This window comes from Myxine glutinosa, chromosome 9, assembly GCF_964187855.1.
Source record: "Myxine glutinosa chromosome 9, kmMyxGlut1.1, whole genome shotgun sequence".
Classification (NCBI taxonomy): domain Eukaryota; kingdom Metazoa; phylum Chordata; class Myxini; order Myxiniformes; family Myxinidae; genus Myxine; species Myxine glutinosa.
The window spans coordinates 125,163,305-125,179,630 of record NC_136269.1 but is presented as its reverse complement, the minus strand read 5'-3'; the positions used below and the strand labels follow the sequence as shown (position 1 = coordinate 125,179,630).

The window sequence follows — 16,326 nt, the reverse complement described above, 5'->3', positions numbered from 1 at the left end:
TTGCCACCGTAGAACTAATTTTTCTCAATATCTCAGCTTCTAAATAACATAGAGCTTTGATTCTAACGGCTAAACATACATTTTCAAGGGCCCCGAATCCAATGGTAACAAGTTCGATTAGCTAGACATGACCATAGAGCTCCTATGTGGCGGCCATCTTGGATTTTTCAAACTGGCCGCCGCAAAATTGATGTTTCTCAGGATCTCATCTTCTAAATAAGACGGAGCTTTGATTTTTCTAAATCCCAAAAACAATCCAACGAAATCTAAAATCTGGACATGCTGAACCTGACTGTGTTGACTGTAATGAGAAATACTATTCTACTGCGAGTGTTTTGCCCTTTGTGGGCCTTTGTGGCATACTGCCAAATAACACACAGATACTCCTAATGTTCATGAGAACTTAAAATCTGTTTACGGGTGGACAAGCTACTAAAGTAATAAGTTTGATCCCCAGTATTGTGGTGATGGTGGTAGTGTACAGCAGGATCCACATCCTGCTGATATAATCAGCAGGATGTGGATACGACGCAGGCATGATAGGCCAAATAACCTAAACTCTACAGCGGAATATTGAACCTCCCTGGACTTCCGCTGAACTTGGGGACGAATAAGAAGAAGACCTTTGTTGGTCGAAAGCTTGTCGAGAATTAAAGATGGACCGCCCTGAAGCTACGTCCGCGTCTTATTTAATCTCCCGATTATTTATTTAATACAAATGAGACGCCCTGCTCGTACTGTGGAGTTTCTACTATTTCTCACAGTTATATATATATATATATATATATATATATATATATATATATATATATATATATATATATATATATATATATATATATATATACATATTGTTGTGGATATGAGAATGTTTTTTTTATTTTATTGTTGTTGTAAAACGTTGTTGTAAAAGGTTGTTGTAAAAGGTTGTAAAATATCACCCCTCCTCCCTCCGTTGTGGTTGTATAAAAGGTCAAAGGGCGTTCCCGTAGTTAGTCCATAAAACATACATGCAGGACACGGTATATCTTTTTTTTGACAGTTATACCCTTATTATGTGTATTAGCGTAAGGCTGTGTCTTCCATTAATTGAAATACTCCATTGCACCAGTGAAAGAGAATAGATTCCCTTTCCTTCCCATCCCCAAAACCTCCATTTCCATATTACATCCCCTCTCGTCACTGCTGAGCCCTCGATTCCCAATCACCTCCCCTCCAATAACCGCCATTGACCAAGTGCTTTGAGTCGGAGAAGAAAGGCGTGTCTCCACCTCGTCAGAGGGGAGGAGGGGCGTGCCCGCCCGTCGTCATCCAAGGCGGAGCCCGAGGGTCGCGCGACCAACCAGGGCCGAGGTGAGCACCCCGATGGGCGTGTCCAAAACGCCGGGGGCGTAATCGCTGGAGGCGCTATAAAAGGCGCAAAAACGGAAGTGGTCAGGAGGAGTTGGTGAGAGATGCGTTTTTACAGAAGAGAGCAGAAGACAAAAAGGCGAGGAGTTGGTCAGGGATGCACGAGGAGTTGGTCAGGGATGCACGAGGAGTTGGTGAGAGATGCACTCTGAGTTGGTCTGAGTCGGTTGCCAGTAGAGGGTCTGAGTCGGTTGGTCACAAAGGGTTGGTCTTGGTGAGAGAGGTCTGAGTTGGTCTGAGTTGGTCGTCAAGAGAGTGGTGGTAAAGAGTGGGGGACCAAGAAAGAGTTGAGGGTTTAGACGAGTGGGACAAGGCCTGGCAAGGCAAGTGGAGGCGGCAGCAGCAGCGACACCCGGCAGCCGCTTGGGGCCTGGGCGGCGGTTTGGAGCAGGGCCGAAAAGGAACGGCGGCTGCTAAACGCGCCGATCGTGCTGCATGACCCCCCTTTGGACCTCCCTCTCCCTCCAGCCCTCCACATCCTGCGATTCCTGCAATTCCCCGCGTGAGTCAGTGTCTTTTGTTTGTTCTGTCCTGGGATAAGTTAAGCCTGTAGATAAGCTAGTATTTGCACTGTGTCACCTGCGTCTTATGTGTTGTAAATAAACTTAATTGCTCCTTTTTGCTTGTGTGTGTAAATAATAAACCCCATTACTCGTCTGTACGTCTTCTCGTTTTAATTCCTTTTCCTCTTTGCATTCGTCGTTTTTGTCTTTTCCCTCATTGAGCAGCTACGGTGCGATACGGCCAAAGTTCTGGGTGAATCGGGTGAGTTTTGTTAGGTCGCGGTCTTACACCACCGCTCGGTCTATAACATCTGTCCGCGACCTGTAACAATTGGTGTCGGGGAGTGAGATCTATCCGGAGCGCGCTTCACGCGCTCAAAATTATAAAGTACCGAAATTTATTTTGTTTTATAAAGTAAAACCCGAATTTTGAAATCGCGCCATGGCTGTTCAAGGCGACGGGATGCCGGTGGGAGAGATAGAGGGGTTAGAATCGACCCAGGACCTCGGGGAAATGTATGTGGAGGAAAGGGTGGAGGAGAGTAAAGAAGGTGTGGTTGAGGGAGTATCAGACGCACAAGATGGCGTCCTCGCGCACGTGGGTGTAGCGGCACCAAATTTTGCCACGCCCGTGACCGTGGCAGCACCGCCGATGGATTGGGGCCTTTTTATGATTGAAATGATGGCAAAAATGAGGGCTCAGAGTGAGCAAATTAAGGCTCAGACTGAGCAAATTGAAGCAACAATGAAAGAAATGAGGGCCGATATGGAGAAAAGGGAGCAGAGGGACAGAGACCGCAAGTTGGGCGAAAGGGTCCCACGGGTGCACGACGAGGTAAAGCGGGTCGAAAAGCGCTGGTTGAGCAAAGCGGAGGAAAGCACGGGTACAATGACGGGGGTAGAAATCGCGACACGGGGTTTGGAAAAGCCGGCGACCGATGAGGTAGAGGGTGTTTTATTAAAGCCAGCGGTCGCCGAGGTTAATAAAGAAAAAGCAGTAGCGGGAATTAAAATTGAAGAGATGACGGAGGTAGCCCGGGAATTGCAGGGAGAAATGGATTATGTACAAAGTCCCTGCTCACATCATGATGATGTACTCGTTAATCCAAATGGAAGTTTGCAGGTTTTGGTGCAGGGAGGAAGAAGAACCCCGAAGGTGAGACGTGCTGTGTATTGTGCGGGGAGATTTTGTAAGAGGATGTTTAGCGACAAAAGAATTTTCGCGCGCTTGGGATCGAGGAAGCATCCGGGCGTTGGTGAAGGGTCCCGTGTGAGTGGAAATGGCACGCGTGGGAGGAAAAAGTGTGCGTCGGCGAATGGGTGTGTTTTTGTGAGGGTGAAAGGGGTAGCGTATGCTTGTGAGCATGCAAGTAAAGCATCGACGGTAACCAGGTTAGCGGTTAGGGCGACGGATAGCCGATGCGAGCGCTCGGGGCGCGGTGTGATTTGTTGGATGCAGGGCCCGGCGCGGATCGATGCTGCGTCGCTTCTCTTCGAAGCGTCGTTGCCGATTCGGGCTTGGCCCCGCCCCGCACGGTCGAGTCCGGGCTTTGTCGGGCGAGGCGACCGGTCCGGTTCGAGGGCGAGTGGGAGGAAGCGGAACGGTGCCCCCTCGTGGGGACGGGGTTCCGACCGGGGGAGATTGAGCCATCGGGCCCGGGACCGCAAGGTGCCGCGCCGAGATGGTGCGTGGAACCTCGGTCCAACCAAACCACCTCCCTTGAACCGAAAGCCGGACGGATTCAACCTGCAGGCAACCAAACCACCCGAATTCATTGCTCGGCTTTACGAACCGAGTTTAATGATGTCACGGCGCACCGAAAGGATCTAATAAGTAGACGGATGATGATGGTAGTGATTTGAAACGAAATTTAGAAAAGTGAATAGATTTGGCAGTAAATGGAAAAATTTTAATTGGTTGGAATTTGGACGAGCCAAATTGATAGAGAGACCCCCGATGTGGTGGGATGGCAAATCCACCATCCCTCACAGATGTGGGGGCAAATGCGCTATAGATTATGGGGTGTATGGCAGTGAAAACTAGCCCGGGTGGGTTAGGTTATATTGTGTGTAGGGACCTAGAAGATGACATTAGGTGACGTTAAGTTTAGTTAGTGACTGATACCTGTAGTGGGGACGCAGGTAGATTAGTGTGGATTATAATGACGAGGGAGCGCAATAGTTTAAAGGGGCGACTGGGAAGCGCAAGTTTCAGAGGGGAGTAGTTAGCTGAGATGATGCCGTGTGTGTGAGGATTGAACAGGTGTGATTGCACAGGTGTGCAACTGAACAGGTGTGTGGGGCAGTGTATGAGGGAGTAGTGGTGATTGCGTGTTGTGTTGACCAAATGGTCCAGGAAGAGGAGGAGGGTGCAGGTGGCACCAGGTAGGATTGCACAGGTGTGCAACGACAGATGAATGAAAGACGGGTGTATGGAATAAATGGTATGGAGTATTGGAATGGATGGTCGTGGAGTGAGTATGGTGGAAATTGTGGAGTGGAGTGGATGGTGCGAAGGTGTGAATGGGGGAAGAGTGGACCCCCATCACGGATACCCGGGGCGGGTAGTGTAAGTGTTAGGTAGAGGGTATAGGTAAATTGTGGTTGGATATTGGCATCTGTGGTGCGAGGTGAAAGAATGGTATTTGGATGGGTGCATTAGTGTCGTGGAAATGGCTGGGCGTGTAGCCTGTTAGTGTGGGTAGTTGGTTGGGCGCTCCACCACTGTGAGGATGTCGGCCAGGTGAGGCCGCAGGTGGGCTCTGGGAGCCGTTAGTGTCAGTGGGGCCCGAGGATCCGGAGGACGGACCCGGGTAGCCCAGTGCCAGAGAGGGCACCGAGTGGGGAGAGCGCCAGAGGGCCTTCCCCAGGTAGTTAGGTTAGGGCAGGGAGCAGGTAAGCTCGGAGGCAACTGCAGTGGTGGGGGTGTGCAGGTGGGTAGACCTGCTGGGAGAGTTACACGTCGCGGCCCAGAAATTGTGCGAGGGCACCGGGAGATGAATCGGGGGAGTGAGACCCCAAATTGAGAGGCACCACAGTTTGGGCAATGGGAATTGGTTATTAGAACCCATAGTGTAAGTTGGCCAATGGATTGGCAGGGAAAGACCCCGGGTAGTGTAAAGTGTGTTAAAGTCATTTAGAAAATAGTTAGGATGAAGGATCTCCTCGCACCATCTGCATCCACTCACCTGAGGTGACAGGTACTCCACACCATGCCATGTTTTGATTATTTTTTATGATGCAAATGTTTGGATTGTGAGACGCATCATGACGTGGGTGTGACATTGTGCTTTGATGTTCCATCTCTCCCTCCTTATGAGGATTGATGATGAATTGGTGATGGCAAATTTTGAAGTAGAGGGATTGTAGAGACGAATTTGGTATAGGGGAAATATGGGGAAGACGTGACAGTAGTGACGAATTTGTAAATGTGTAGATTTTTGTACATATGGGGTAAGGGCAAGGGTAGAGTAGGTGACAGGGGGGTGACGTACGGTAGGGACGAGCTTTCTCACTTCGCCCTCCGTACGCATTTCGCCTTGCATTGCCTTATTGATGTGTACCCTTGTGACCTTACCCCTCGCTCAATTGTCTTTCCCCTTTTGTCTCCCACATGACCTGTGCGCCATTGGGTGCCGAGGGCAGCGTGCGTGGGTCGGCCATTGTGCGCCCGAAATTCCCAGAACCAGCTGTCTGCATCGATGCACCACATTATGGACCACATGTCTGTGGCCGAGCACCACTTATGGACCCCATGGGTTGGGGCATGGCCCATCTGCTGGAACCGGCCATGAGGGCCCGAAATCTTGCTGGCGGACCTTGGCCACAGGGCACCGATGCCCCACAGGTGAACCACACATAGTCGGCCCTGTGGGCCATAAATAAAGCAAATAAAAAAGGACACATTGGGCACACTTTATTGAAAATAGGCCGCCAGTAAGCAAAGCAAAATGAAAATGACAACATCTGGAAGACAAATAATAATAACCAGCAGAGGGAGCCGAAGAGCAAGAGACCACCTGCAGGGTTAGGGGTTGTTGAATTAATTTTATTGTTGAACAGTGATGACTGCACCGATTGGTGCTTGAGGGTGCTTTGGTGCGTTTTTGGGTGCTTTAATGGTGCATTGATGCAGAGCAGACTGTCTCCCCCCCAGAAAGAACAATTACAGGTCCTGGGTTAGTTTTGTAAATAAAAATAGCGTCATTGTAAATAATGCTTCCCACCGTCAGTGTGTAGTTTGAAGACCATTCCGCAATTCGGTTAACTGTGGGCGTAAGTCTGTTAGGCAGGGTGCAATGGAGCAGCGGGACACATTTATTATGTTTTAAAACTGTCGCACTCAGGGTCAGGTTAAAAGTAGAGGGAACTACACCTACGTGCCACACTAAGGTAAAAGTTATAGGCCCGGGACGTGCCTAAGGGGAGGAGGGTGCAGTGTTGTGGATATGAGAATGTTTTTTTTATTTTATTGTTGTTGTAAAACGTTGTTGTAAAAGGTTGTTGTAAAAGGTTGTTGTAAAAGGTTGTTGTAAAATATCACCCCTCCTCCCTCCGTTGTGGTTGTATAAAAGGTCAAAGGGCGTTCCCGTAGTTAGTCCATAAAACATACATGCAGGACACGGTATATCTTTTTTTTGACAGTTATACCCTTATTATGTGTATTAGCGTAAGGCTGTGTCTTCCATTAATTGAAATACTCCATTGCACCAGTGAAAGAGAATAGATTCCCTTTCCTTCCCATCCCCAAAACCTCCATTTCCATATTACATCCCCTCTCGTCACTGCTGAGCCCTCGATTCCCAATCACCTCCCCTCCAATAACCGCCATTGACCAAGTGCTTTGAGTCGGAGAAGAAAGGCGTGTCTCCACCTCGTCAGAGGGGAGGAGGGGCGTGCCCGCCCGTCGTCATCCAAGGCGGAGCCCGAGGGTCGCGCGACCAACCAGGGCTGAGGTGAGCACCCCGATGGGGGTGTCCAAAACGCCGGGGGCGTAATCGCTGGAGGCGCTATAAAAGGCGCAAAAACGGAAGTGGTCAGGAGGAGTTGGTGAGAGATGCGTTTTTACAGAAGAGAGCAGAAGACAAAAAGGCGAGGAGTTGGTCAGGGATGCACGAGGAGTTGGTCAGGGATGCACGAGGAGTTGGTGAGAGATGCACTCTGAGTTGGTCTGAGTCGGTTGCCAGTAGAGGGTCTGAGTCGGTTGGTCACAAAGGGTTGGTCTTGGTGAGAGAGGTCTGAGTTGGTCTGAGTTGGTCGTCAAGAGAGTGGTGGTAAAGAGTGGGGGACCAAGAAAGAGTTGAGGGTTTAGACGAGTGGGACAAGGCCTGGCAAGGCAAGTGGAGGCGGCAGCAGCAGCGACACCCGGCAGCCGCTTGGGGCCTGGGCGGCGGTTTGGAGCAGGGCCGAAAAGGAACGGCGGCTGCTAAACGCGCCGATCGTGCTGCATGACCCCCCTTTGGACCTCCCTCTCCCTCCAGCCCTCCACATCCTGCGATTCCTGCAATTCCCCGCGTGAGTCAGTGTCTTTTGTTTGTTCTGTCCTGGGATAAGTTAAGCCTGTAGATAAGCTAGTATTTGCACTGTGTCACCTGCGTCTTATGTGTTGTAAATAAACTTAATTGCTCCTTTTTGCTTGTGTGTGTAAATAATAAACCCCATTACTCGTCTGTACGTCTTCTCGTTTTAATTCCTTTTCCTCTTTGCATTCGTCGTTTTTGTCTTTTCCCTCATTGAGCAGCTACGGTGCGATACGGCCAAAGTTCTGGGTGAATCGGGTGAGTTTTGTTAGGTCGCGGTCTTACACCACCGCTCGGTCTATAACATCGTCCGCGACCTGTAACAATATATATTATATATATATATATCATACATACATATACATATATATATATATCATACATACATATGTATGTATGTAAAATCCCGGTATGTATATAAAAATATGTATGTCCCGGTATCCCGGTATGTATGTAAAATGTAATGTATATATATCCCTGGTGTTGGGCTAGCGGCTAGGGTGCCGGCTTAGGATCCTCGGATCCTGGGTTCGAATCCCGGTCGATTGCTGAATTAACGCCAGGGGGGTTGACTCAGCCTGTCATCCTTTCGAGGTCGGCAAATTGAGTACCAGTTCACTGGTAATTCCCTGTTTGTCGTTAAAGGCGGCAAAAAGGGTTGGCGTCAGGAAGGGCATCCGGCCGTAAAACATTGCTTCAAAAAGGGGACCAAAAAAAACAACAACAACCACGGTTCCCGAAAAAGGCCAACCCCCGCTTGTGGGGAAAAATGGCCTCTAAAGGTGGTTATACATATGTATGTATGTATGTATGTATGTATACAGTCGTGGCTAAAAAATGTTGGCACCCTTGCACTTTTTTCAAATAATGCACCATTTCTTCCAGCAAATTGTTGAAATGAAAAAATATTTTGGTATCTACATTTGTATTTCTTTGGTTTGCAATGGAACAAAACAAAAAAAAAGCTGAAAAAATTACTAAATCTTACCTTATTCCACAGAGAAACCCTAAAATGGCCCGGACAATATTATTGGCACCTTTTAGAAGTTGCGAGAAATATTTCGATTTCAAGCAGGTGATTCACTTTTACTTTGGAATTGAACTCACCTGTGGTGAGTTGCAGGTGCCTGCAATATAAAAATCACTCATTCAACCACTTTGAATAGAGAAAAGGAGTCATTCTGCTGTTTTGTTCACTGTGTGTACCGCAATGAGCATGGAGAAAAGAAAGAAAACCAGAGAACTGTCTGAGGAGGTCAGACACAAGATTGGAGCCAAGCATGGACAATCTCAAGGCTACAAGTCCAACGCCAGAGACCTTGATGTTCCTGTATCCACCGTACACAATGTTATCAGGAACATTAAGGCCAATGGAACTGTAGCCAACCTCCCTGGACGTAATCGCAAGAGAAATCTTGATCGCAGATTGCAGCGAAGGATTGTTCGAATGGTGGAGAAAGCACCTCGATCAACTGCCAAAACAGATTCAAGCCGACCTTCAGACACAAGGTACAACAGTTTCAACTCCCACCATCTGTCGGCAACTCAATGAAAGGGGATTCTATGGTAGGAGACCATTGCTGAGAGAGAGACATAAGAAAGCCCGACTGGAGTTTGCCAAACACACCTGAACAAGCCAAAATCCTTCTGGGAGAATGTCCTGTGGACAAACAAACAACATGCCATTTTCCCTGTTAGAGCAGGGGTTAGCCTTGCAGTCCCCATGACAATGGACCACATTAGAGCTTTTTGATAAAGCACATCATCTCTGTTTACAGAAAACAAAATGAAGCCTTCAAAGAAAAGAACACCTTCCCCACAGTCAAAGATGGAGCAGGTTCAGTGATTTTTGGGGTTGCTGCCTCTGGCACTGGGTGCCTTGAATGTGTGCATGGCATGAAATCAGGAGATGACCAAGGCATTTTGGAGCACAATGTTGAACCCAGTGTCAGAAAGCTGGATCTCCGTCAAAGGTCATGGGTCTTGCAGCAGGATAATGACCCCAAACACACTTTAAAAGCACCCAAGAATGGTTCAAGACAAAACACTGGACTGTTCTGAAGTGGCCAACAATGATTCCAGATCTAAATCCCATTGAACATCTGTGGGGAGATCTGAAAACAGCAGTTGGGAGAAGGCACACTTCAAATCTGGGATAACTGGAGCAGTTTGCACAAGAAGAGTGGGCCAAACTGCCAGTAGAGAGGTGTAGGAAGCTCATCCATGGCTACAGGAAGTGCTTAACTGCAGTTTTTTTGTCCAAAGGCTGTGCTACCAAATATTAAGTCTGTGGTGTCAATAATTTTGTCATTAAGTCTGTGGTGTTAATATATCAACAGTGAAATAAAGAATTATGGAGACCAAATACTTTTGTGAATTTCAACTTATTTTTAGGGAGAATTGAGTTATTTGAAGAAAGTGCAATGGTGCCAATATATTTGGCCACGACTGTATAGACTCGTATATGTGTGTATGTATGTGTGTGTATGTATATTGTATATGTATGTGTGTATGTATATGTATGTGTGTATGTATATGTATGCACGTGTATGTATATGTATGTGTGTATGTATATGTATGTGTGTATGTATATGTATGTGTGTATGTATATGTATGTGTGTATGTATATGTATGTGTGTATGTATATGTATGTGTGTATGTATATGTATGCACGTGTATGTATATGTATGTGTGTATGTATATGTATGTGTGTATGTATATGTATGTGTGTATGTATATGTATGTGTGTATGTATATGTATGTGTGTATGTATATGTATGTGTGTATGTATATGTATGCACGTGTATGTATATGTATGTGTGTATGTATATGTATGTGTGTATGTATATGTATGCACGTGTATGTATATGTATGCACGTGTATGTATATGTATGTGTGTATGTATGTGTGTATGTATATGTATGTATATGTGTATGTATATGTATATGTATATGTGTGTATGTATGTGTGTATGTATGTGCATATGTGTGTATGTATGTGTGTGTATATGTATATGTGTATGTGTATGCGTGTGCGTGTGTGTGTTAATCACCTCGGTGATATGTGTTTGCCCCACTGTTTTCATCACCACTCTCTCCACACTGATGGACTTAGTCCGAAACTGAGGCTTATGGATTGGGTCTCGTCCGTCCGTCTGTCTGTCTGTCTGTCTGTCTGTCTGTCTGTCTGTGCGGCTGTCTGCAATCATATCTTCGACATGTATGGATCCATTTTGTTCATACTTGGCACATAGACAACACATGATGGTATACATATGCACATCATTTTGTTTCAAGATGCGATCAAAGATGGCCGACTGGCAGCCATTTCAGTTGTAAAAAAACCGATGTTGAACACGTCCTCAACCATTTATCGGACATGTTCAAACTTCAAACACAGATAATGAATCTTGTTCAAACTTGGCACACAGATAATGAATGAATGATGGCTTACATAAGCACATCATTATTTTTTTACTGAGATCAGATCCAAGATGGCTGACAGATGGCCATTTTTTTTATTTAAACGGGTCCCCAACCATTTGTTAAGACCTGGTACAAAAACAATACATGAGTATACAATATACATATGCGGAAGATTTTGTTTTGTAATCCAACCAAAGATGGCGAAATGGCGGCCCTTAACTCCGTACAACAAAATTACTAAAATTACGAGGGCTGAGACATGTTATGTCTTTTTCTCCTTGTTGCTGATGAAAACAATTTGCTTTTGAATGGAAATTTTTTTTAACATCCTTGAGGCTTCACATCAAGCAAAATCGACTTACGCTGTTCTCATCTGTTGGCTCCCCATGAGCGCCTCCACGTGGATTGAAGTGTTCCCCACAGCTGCAAATAGCTCAGTGTTGGCACAATATAGACAACAACAAAAACAACAACAACAACAACAAAAAAGTGACAGCAGCATTCTACATTTAGATTTAATCTTGGCAGGATCATTGGTGCAGCCCTGAGTAAAAGTAAGAAGCAGAAGGAGCTAGTACTTGAGATACTCTGCCTTTTGGGTAGTATGCATGGGCATGCACGCACACACACCCTAACACACACACACACACACACACACACACACACACACACACACACACACACACACACACACACACACACACTTTAACAAGGAACAAGGAAAGAAGAGCCGCACAAACATTGCACACAAGCCAAATTAGCAAGACGATTACCATGGCAACAGAATTCAGGCAATCCTGGCTATGATCTAATCAAGTTGACATAATATCATGAGGAATAGATCTGCGCAACACGAAAGCTAAATGTTCAACAGTTTTTGAAATATCGCATGCACAAAAGTACATGGACGGATGATCGGTCGGCTGGACGGAGCTCATTTTAATGTCCCCCATCTCCGATGTAGTCGGAGGGGAGGGGGCTAAAAGAGGACACTAGGACAAGAGCATGAAATGTCATCAACCATATTTGGATAGTTATAGATCGGTGCACTACTTTCATTATCCATTAATGATGCTTTTTAAGGACAAACAAGGTTCAGACATACATGGCGGTGGCCATCTTGGATTTTGACGTGGCGACCCAATTTTCAATAGCGTTCTTCCTTATGCCTAGATACACCCACACACCAGATTAGAAGTTGGTACTTCACTTATTTTTCAAGATATTCAGGTTACAAGGTTCAGACATACATAGCATCAGACATACATGGCGGCGGCCATCTTGGATTTTGATGTGGGTTGCACCCACACACCAAATTCGAATGCGGTCCTTCGCTTAAGCACGCACGCACGCACGCCCACACGCACACACGCACGCACGGATGGAGGGGAAAGCCATAGTCCCCCTTTCGCTCCGCTGTGTGACCGGGGACAATAAGGGGTTGTCATCCATGGGGAGGAAGAAATTCCTCCTTGATTGCCCTGCTGAGTGCAGAGAATAGCAATGTCATAAAGATGATGTCGCTGGTAGGATTATGCCAGAGTGCTCTGAGAAGTGACGTCACTTCCCCCAATCTCAGCGGCTGTGTTTGTATGTAAAGTCAAATCTGGTGCTGTATCTGTCTGAATGTATGCGTGATGTGTGTCACAGCTCATCCATGAGCCTTATAGCTTGTAAATAAACAAAATATATAAAAACAACAGAAGCAAGTACATATTCGATTAGTGAGGACGAAGGTGAAAGATCCAGAGCATGTTTGCCAATACATGATAACTTATCCTGAAAGGAAGCAGCAAATTGCTTGGCTTATGATGGAGAAGGAGTCGGTGGAAAAAGGGCATGAACTATATTTAGAGGTTCAGCAACGATCGAGCACAAAGCATCGGCGTTGGAGGAGTTTTCAAAGGAGGTACAAAAATACGAGGCTTTTGCTTTAGTATGGTGGACAGTGACCGTTTTGAAATCGAGTTTGTTAACAAGTGTTTGTGTTTTGTCATAGTTTCTTTATCATTTCCTCCACTACCAAAGGGAACGGAGGATGTTTTCTCTCCCGTTTGTCTCCGAGCAGGATATCTCAAAAAGTTATGGACGGATTCAGACGAAATTTCATGGACGGGTTAGGTGTGTGAATGAATGAAAGAAATGAATGAATGAATGAATAAATGAATGATCGTTTTAAGGACATTTTCCCCGCAAGAGCGGGGGTTAGTCCTTGCGGGCCCCATGACAATCATGGTTCCCTATTTGAGGCAATGTTTTTATGGCCGGATGCCCTTCCTGACGCCAACCCTTGGTCGCCTCTTACGATGCGCAGGGATACGGTGTACCTATTCTAAATCGGGGTACACACCGTGATCATTCATCCCAGCAAGCTGGTACTCAATTTGCGGACCCCGGAAGGATGGCAGGCTGAGTCAACCCCCCTGGTGTTAATTTAGCGATCGACCGGGATTCGAATCCAGGATCCTAGGATCCCAAGCCGGCACCCTAACCGCTAAGCCAACACCAGGCTCAAGGTGTGTGATAAGGCCAAATCGATCTGCCATCTGTTGTTTTGAGAGAATGCAAATCAGCAGTAAAGCAGGGAGAGTGCTTACCAGTTTTAGGGAATCGAGTGGTAAGTGGCGCAGAATGATCATCAGTATTTGAAAATACCTGGTTATAAACGAGACAAGCATAAAATGCCTGTTGTATACACCGAGACAAGTTGTATCAGGGAGGAGTAAATGGACAATTTTTGCTGAAGTGTTGAATATCAATGGCGTTGATTTCATGTTACGCCACATACTTCAACTGAAGTGAAGGTCTCAGCAGAGGAGAGTTAAAAGTGATAAAAGGCCAGAAAATGGGAGTATTTTAAAATCAATATGAATATGAATGAATGATCGTTTTAAGGCCATTTTTCCCTGCAAGAGTGGGGGTTAGCCTTGCGGGCCCCATGACAATCATGGTTCCCTGTTTGAGGCAATGTTTTATGGCCGGATGCCCTTCCTGACGCCAACCCTTGGTCACGCTCTTACGATGCGCAGGGATACGGTGTACCTATTCTAAATTGGGGTACACACCGGGATCATTCATCCCAGCAAGCTGGTACTCAATTTGCCGACCTCGGAAGGATGACAGGCTGAGTCATCAGTCGTCCCCCCTGGTGTTAATTCAGCGATCGACCGGGATTCGAACTCAGGGTCCTAGGATCCCAAGCCGGCACCCAAACCGCTAAGCCAACACCAGGCTATTTTAAAATCAATGCCAAAAGATAAATATCACAGGATAAATCAAGATTCAAAGTATGACCATGAAACATGAGTGTGGAGAGACGTGTTGGCTCTGATTGAAAACCCCACCAATAAGGGATATATGTAAGCACCATTTGGAGGGTTGCCCTATGGGTTTATATAGTTCTTGGTCACCATTGCGGCTGCTCAGTTTCACGAGAAGACGCAAAATTAGACATGGAATGTCTTCTGGTGACCATTTCCAATTGGTACGGTAATAGTGGCTTTGAATTCTTGGTCTCCTCGAATATCAGTTTGAATGCTTGACTTCGAGAGAACGACTAACGCCATCTACTTTGGGGATATGTGCAGTAGCTCAAGCATATCCCCTAGTGGAGAAAATCTTTGTTAAAATGCATCATGGAGGTCAACAACATGGATGGTACAATCCCCTAGAATTATATATTTCCAGGATAGCAAAATGAGAATTGATAGAAAATCTCCGAGAAATCCTCAACAAATGGAGCATTTTCTTGATAATGGAGCATTACACAGGTGAACTGACAGGTATACAAAGGTGTTTGCTTGAAGGATGAAAATTAAGGATGAAAAAAAAAAACAGCTGGAATTATATTATCCAAAGGGGAGGACATCTGTTAGAATGGATCGAGATGTTTGTATGATGGCAACAGTGTAAAACACCAAGCGATAAACAAGTTATAATTGAAGGTAAGAACAGGAAATACAATTGGCGAAGGAAATCATCATAGAAGAGCAGAATGGCAAGGGGCAATGGATCAACAGCCAAAATGGGGCAAAGGGAAAACAGTGGGATAACAACAAATGGATGCACGACAGAACAAGGAGAAAAGGCTCGCAAAGCAGGTGTAGCTCAAATATTAAATATCTGCTCATTTAATGAATCTGATCTGAATGATCTGAATTTAATGAGGACAAAATGGAGAAGATTGTCATGGGGACCGCAAGGCTAACCCCCGCTCTTGCAGGGAAAATGGCCTTAAAATGCATGTTGGTTAATGAATCTGATCATGAATAAATCTCATGAATAAATCATGAATAAATTCACCACCATCTCTTGTCTTCCCCCATCCAAAACCTTGATCTTTTCTACCCCCGTTAATTCACCCCAGATCCACTTTTTTGAAATTCCGACTTCTTTCCTGGAAGTCCATGTGTTTTATACCTCTCCCACCCCCACCCCCGCCCCTTCCCACACCTCCTCCCCCCAAGCCCTCTCCCTCCCACAGATCTCCCAATGGCCCTGCTCTCAAATGTTATACTTGTGTGCTTCCCCCTCTCCCCATCTTGTCTCCTGCTCCCTTTATTTTGTCTTATGTGTCCATTTGTTTTTTGTCATTAATGTTAGCTCTTCCACGAGCCTGTTAGCTCGATCTTGTAGACAAAAAATATATTTTAAAAATGACCAGAGCGAAACGCAAGAGCAACTAGAACGAAGTCGATGGCTTGCCATCGCAAATCACCATGCTTCCCACCAAATGCAAAGTTGAAAGATGGCAAAAGGTTCCACCAGCAATGATCAAAATCAAATGTTGAGTTAAAAACTTGAACGGCACTCTTCGACGTCATGACGTTAACCGATATTATATGACATCAGTATAATGCTTGTACCAAGTTTGACTTGGATCCCTTCAGCCGTTCTTAAGTTATCGTGGTGACAAAAATCTATCACAGACGCACAGATTGATAACCCCAAAACATAACGCCTCCGGCGACTTCGTCAGTGGGGGAAAAGAAAGCTTCTATTTTGACCCCGGCCAAAAATCTTCTATTTTTTGGCCGCTGAAGTCCCCACCCCCTGGGGCATGAACGGGGATCAAATCCATAAAAACGTTACATATGTCGTGGGTCCCCCAATGCTGCTTGTGTGTATACAAAGTTTCATTGTAAAAAAAAAAAGTTTTTAAAATGTTCCCAAAAAAGCCTTTTTTGGTATTTGACCTGCACCAGAGCCCCAGGGGGAGGGCCAAAAATGAGACTACTCTCACACCTTCTTGCCATGTGCTGATCCAAGTTTTGTGAATTTCTGCACACCTATTTAGGAGGTAGCGTGACATAGATAGATGGAGCTGATTAAAATATCCCCCCTTTTTTTGAGAGACAGAGGCAATTACAAACCTCCCACCCCCCTCCATTTTTTAAACAAGCGTGAGGATAACTAATGAATCATTATCTAGTGACCTTACTCCCTCCCTCCCCTCAATCTTCCTTAACA

General features: G+C 45.8%; 1 protein-coding gene across 3 annotated transcripts in view; it reads right to left on the bottom strand.

Moving 5' to 3' along the window:
- The window catches only part of CCS (copper chaperone for superoxide dismutase), a 95,733-nt gene that overhangs the window by 35,880 nt on the left and 43,527 nt on the right, over positions 1-16,326 (bottom strand). For all 3 annotated transcript variants that reach the window (XM_068128248.2, XM_078784884.1, XM_068128246.2), the window contains exon 5: positions 11,220-11,280. In XM_068128248.2, coding sequence (XP_067984349.2) covers positions 11,220-11,280 — 61 coding nt within the window. The remainder of the gene's footprint in view (positions 1-11,219; positions 11,281-16,326) is intronic.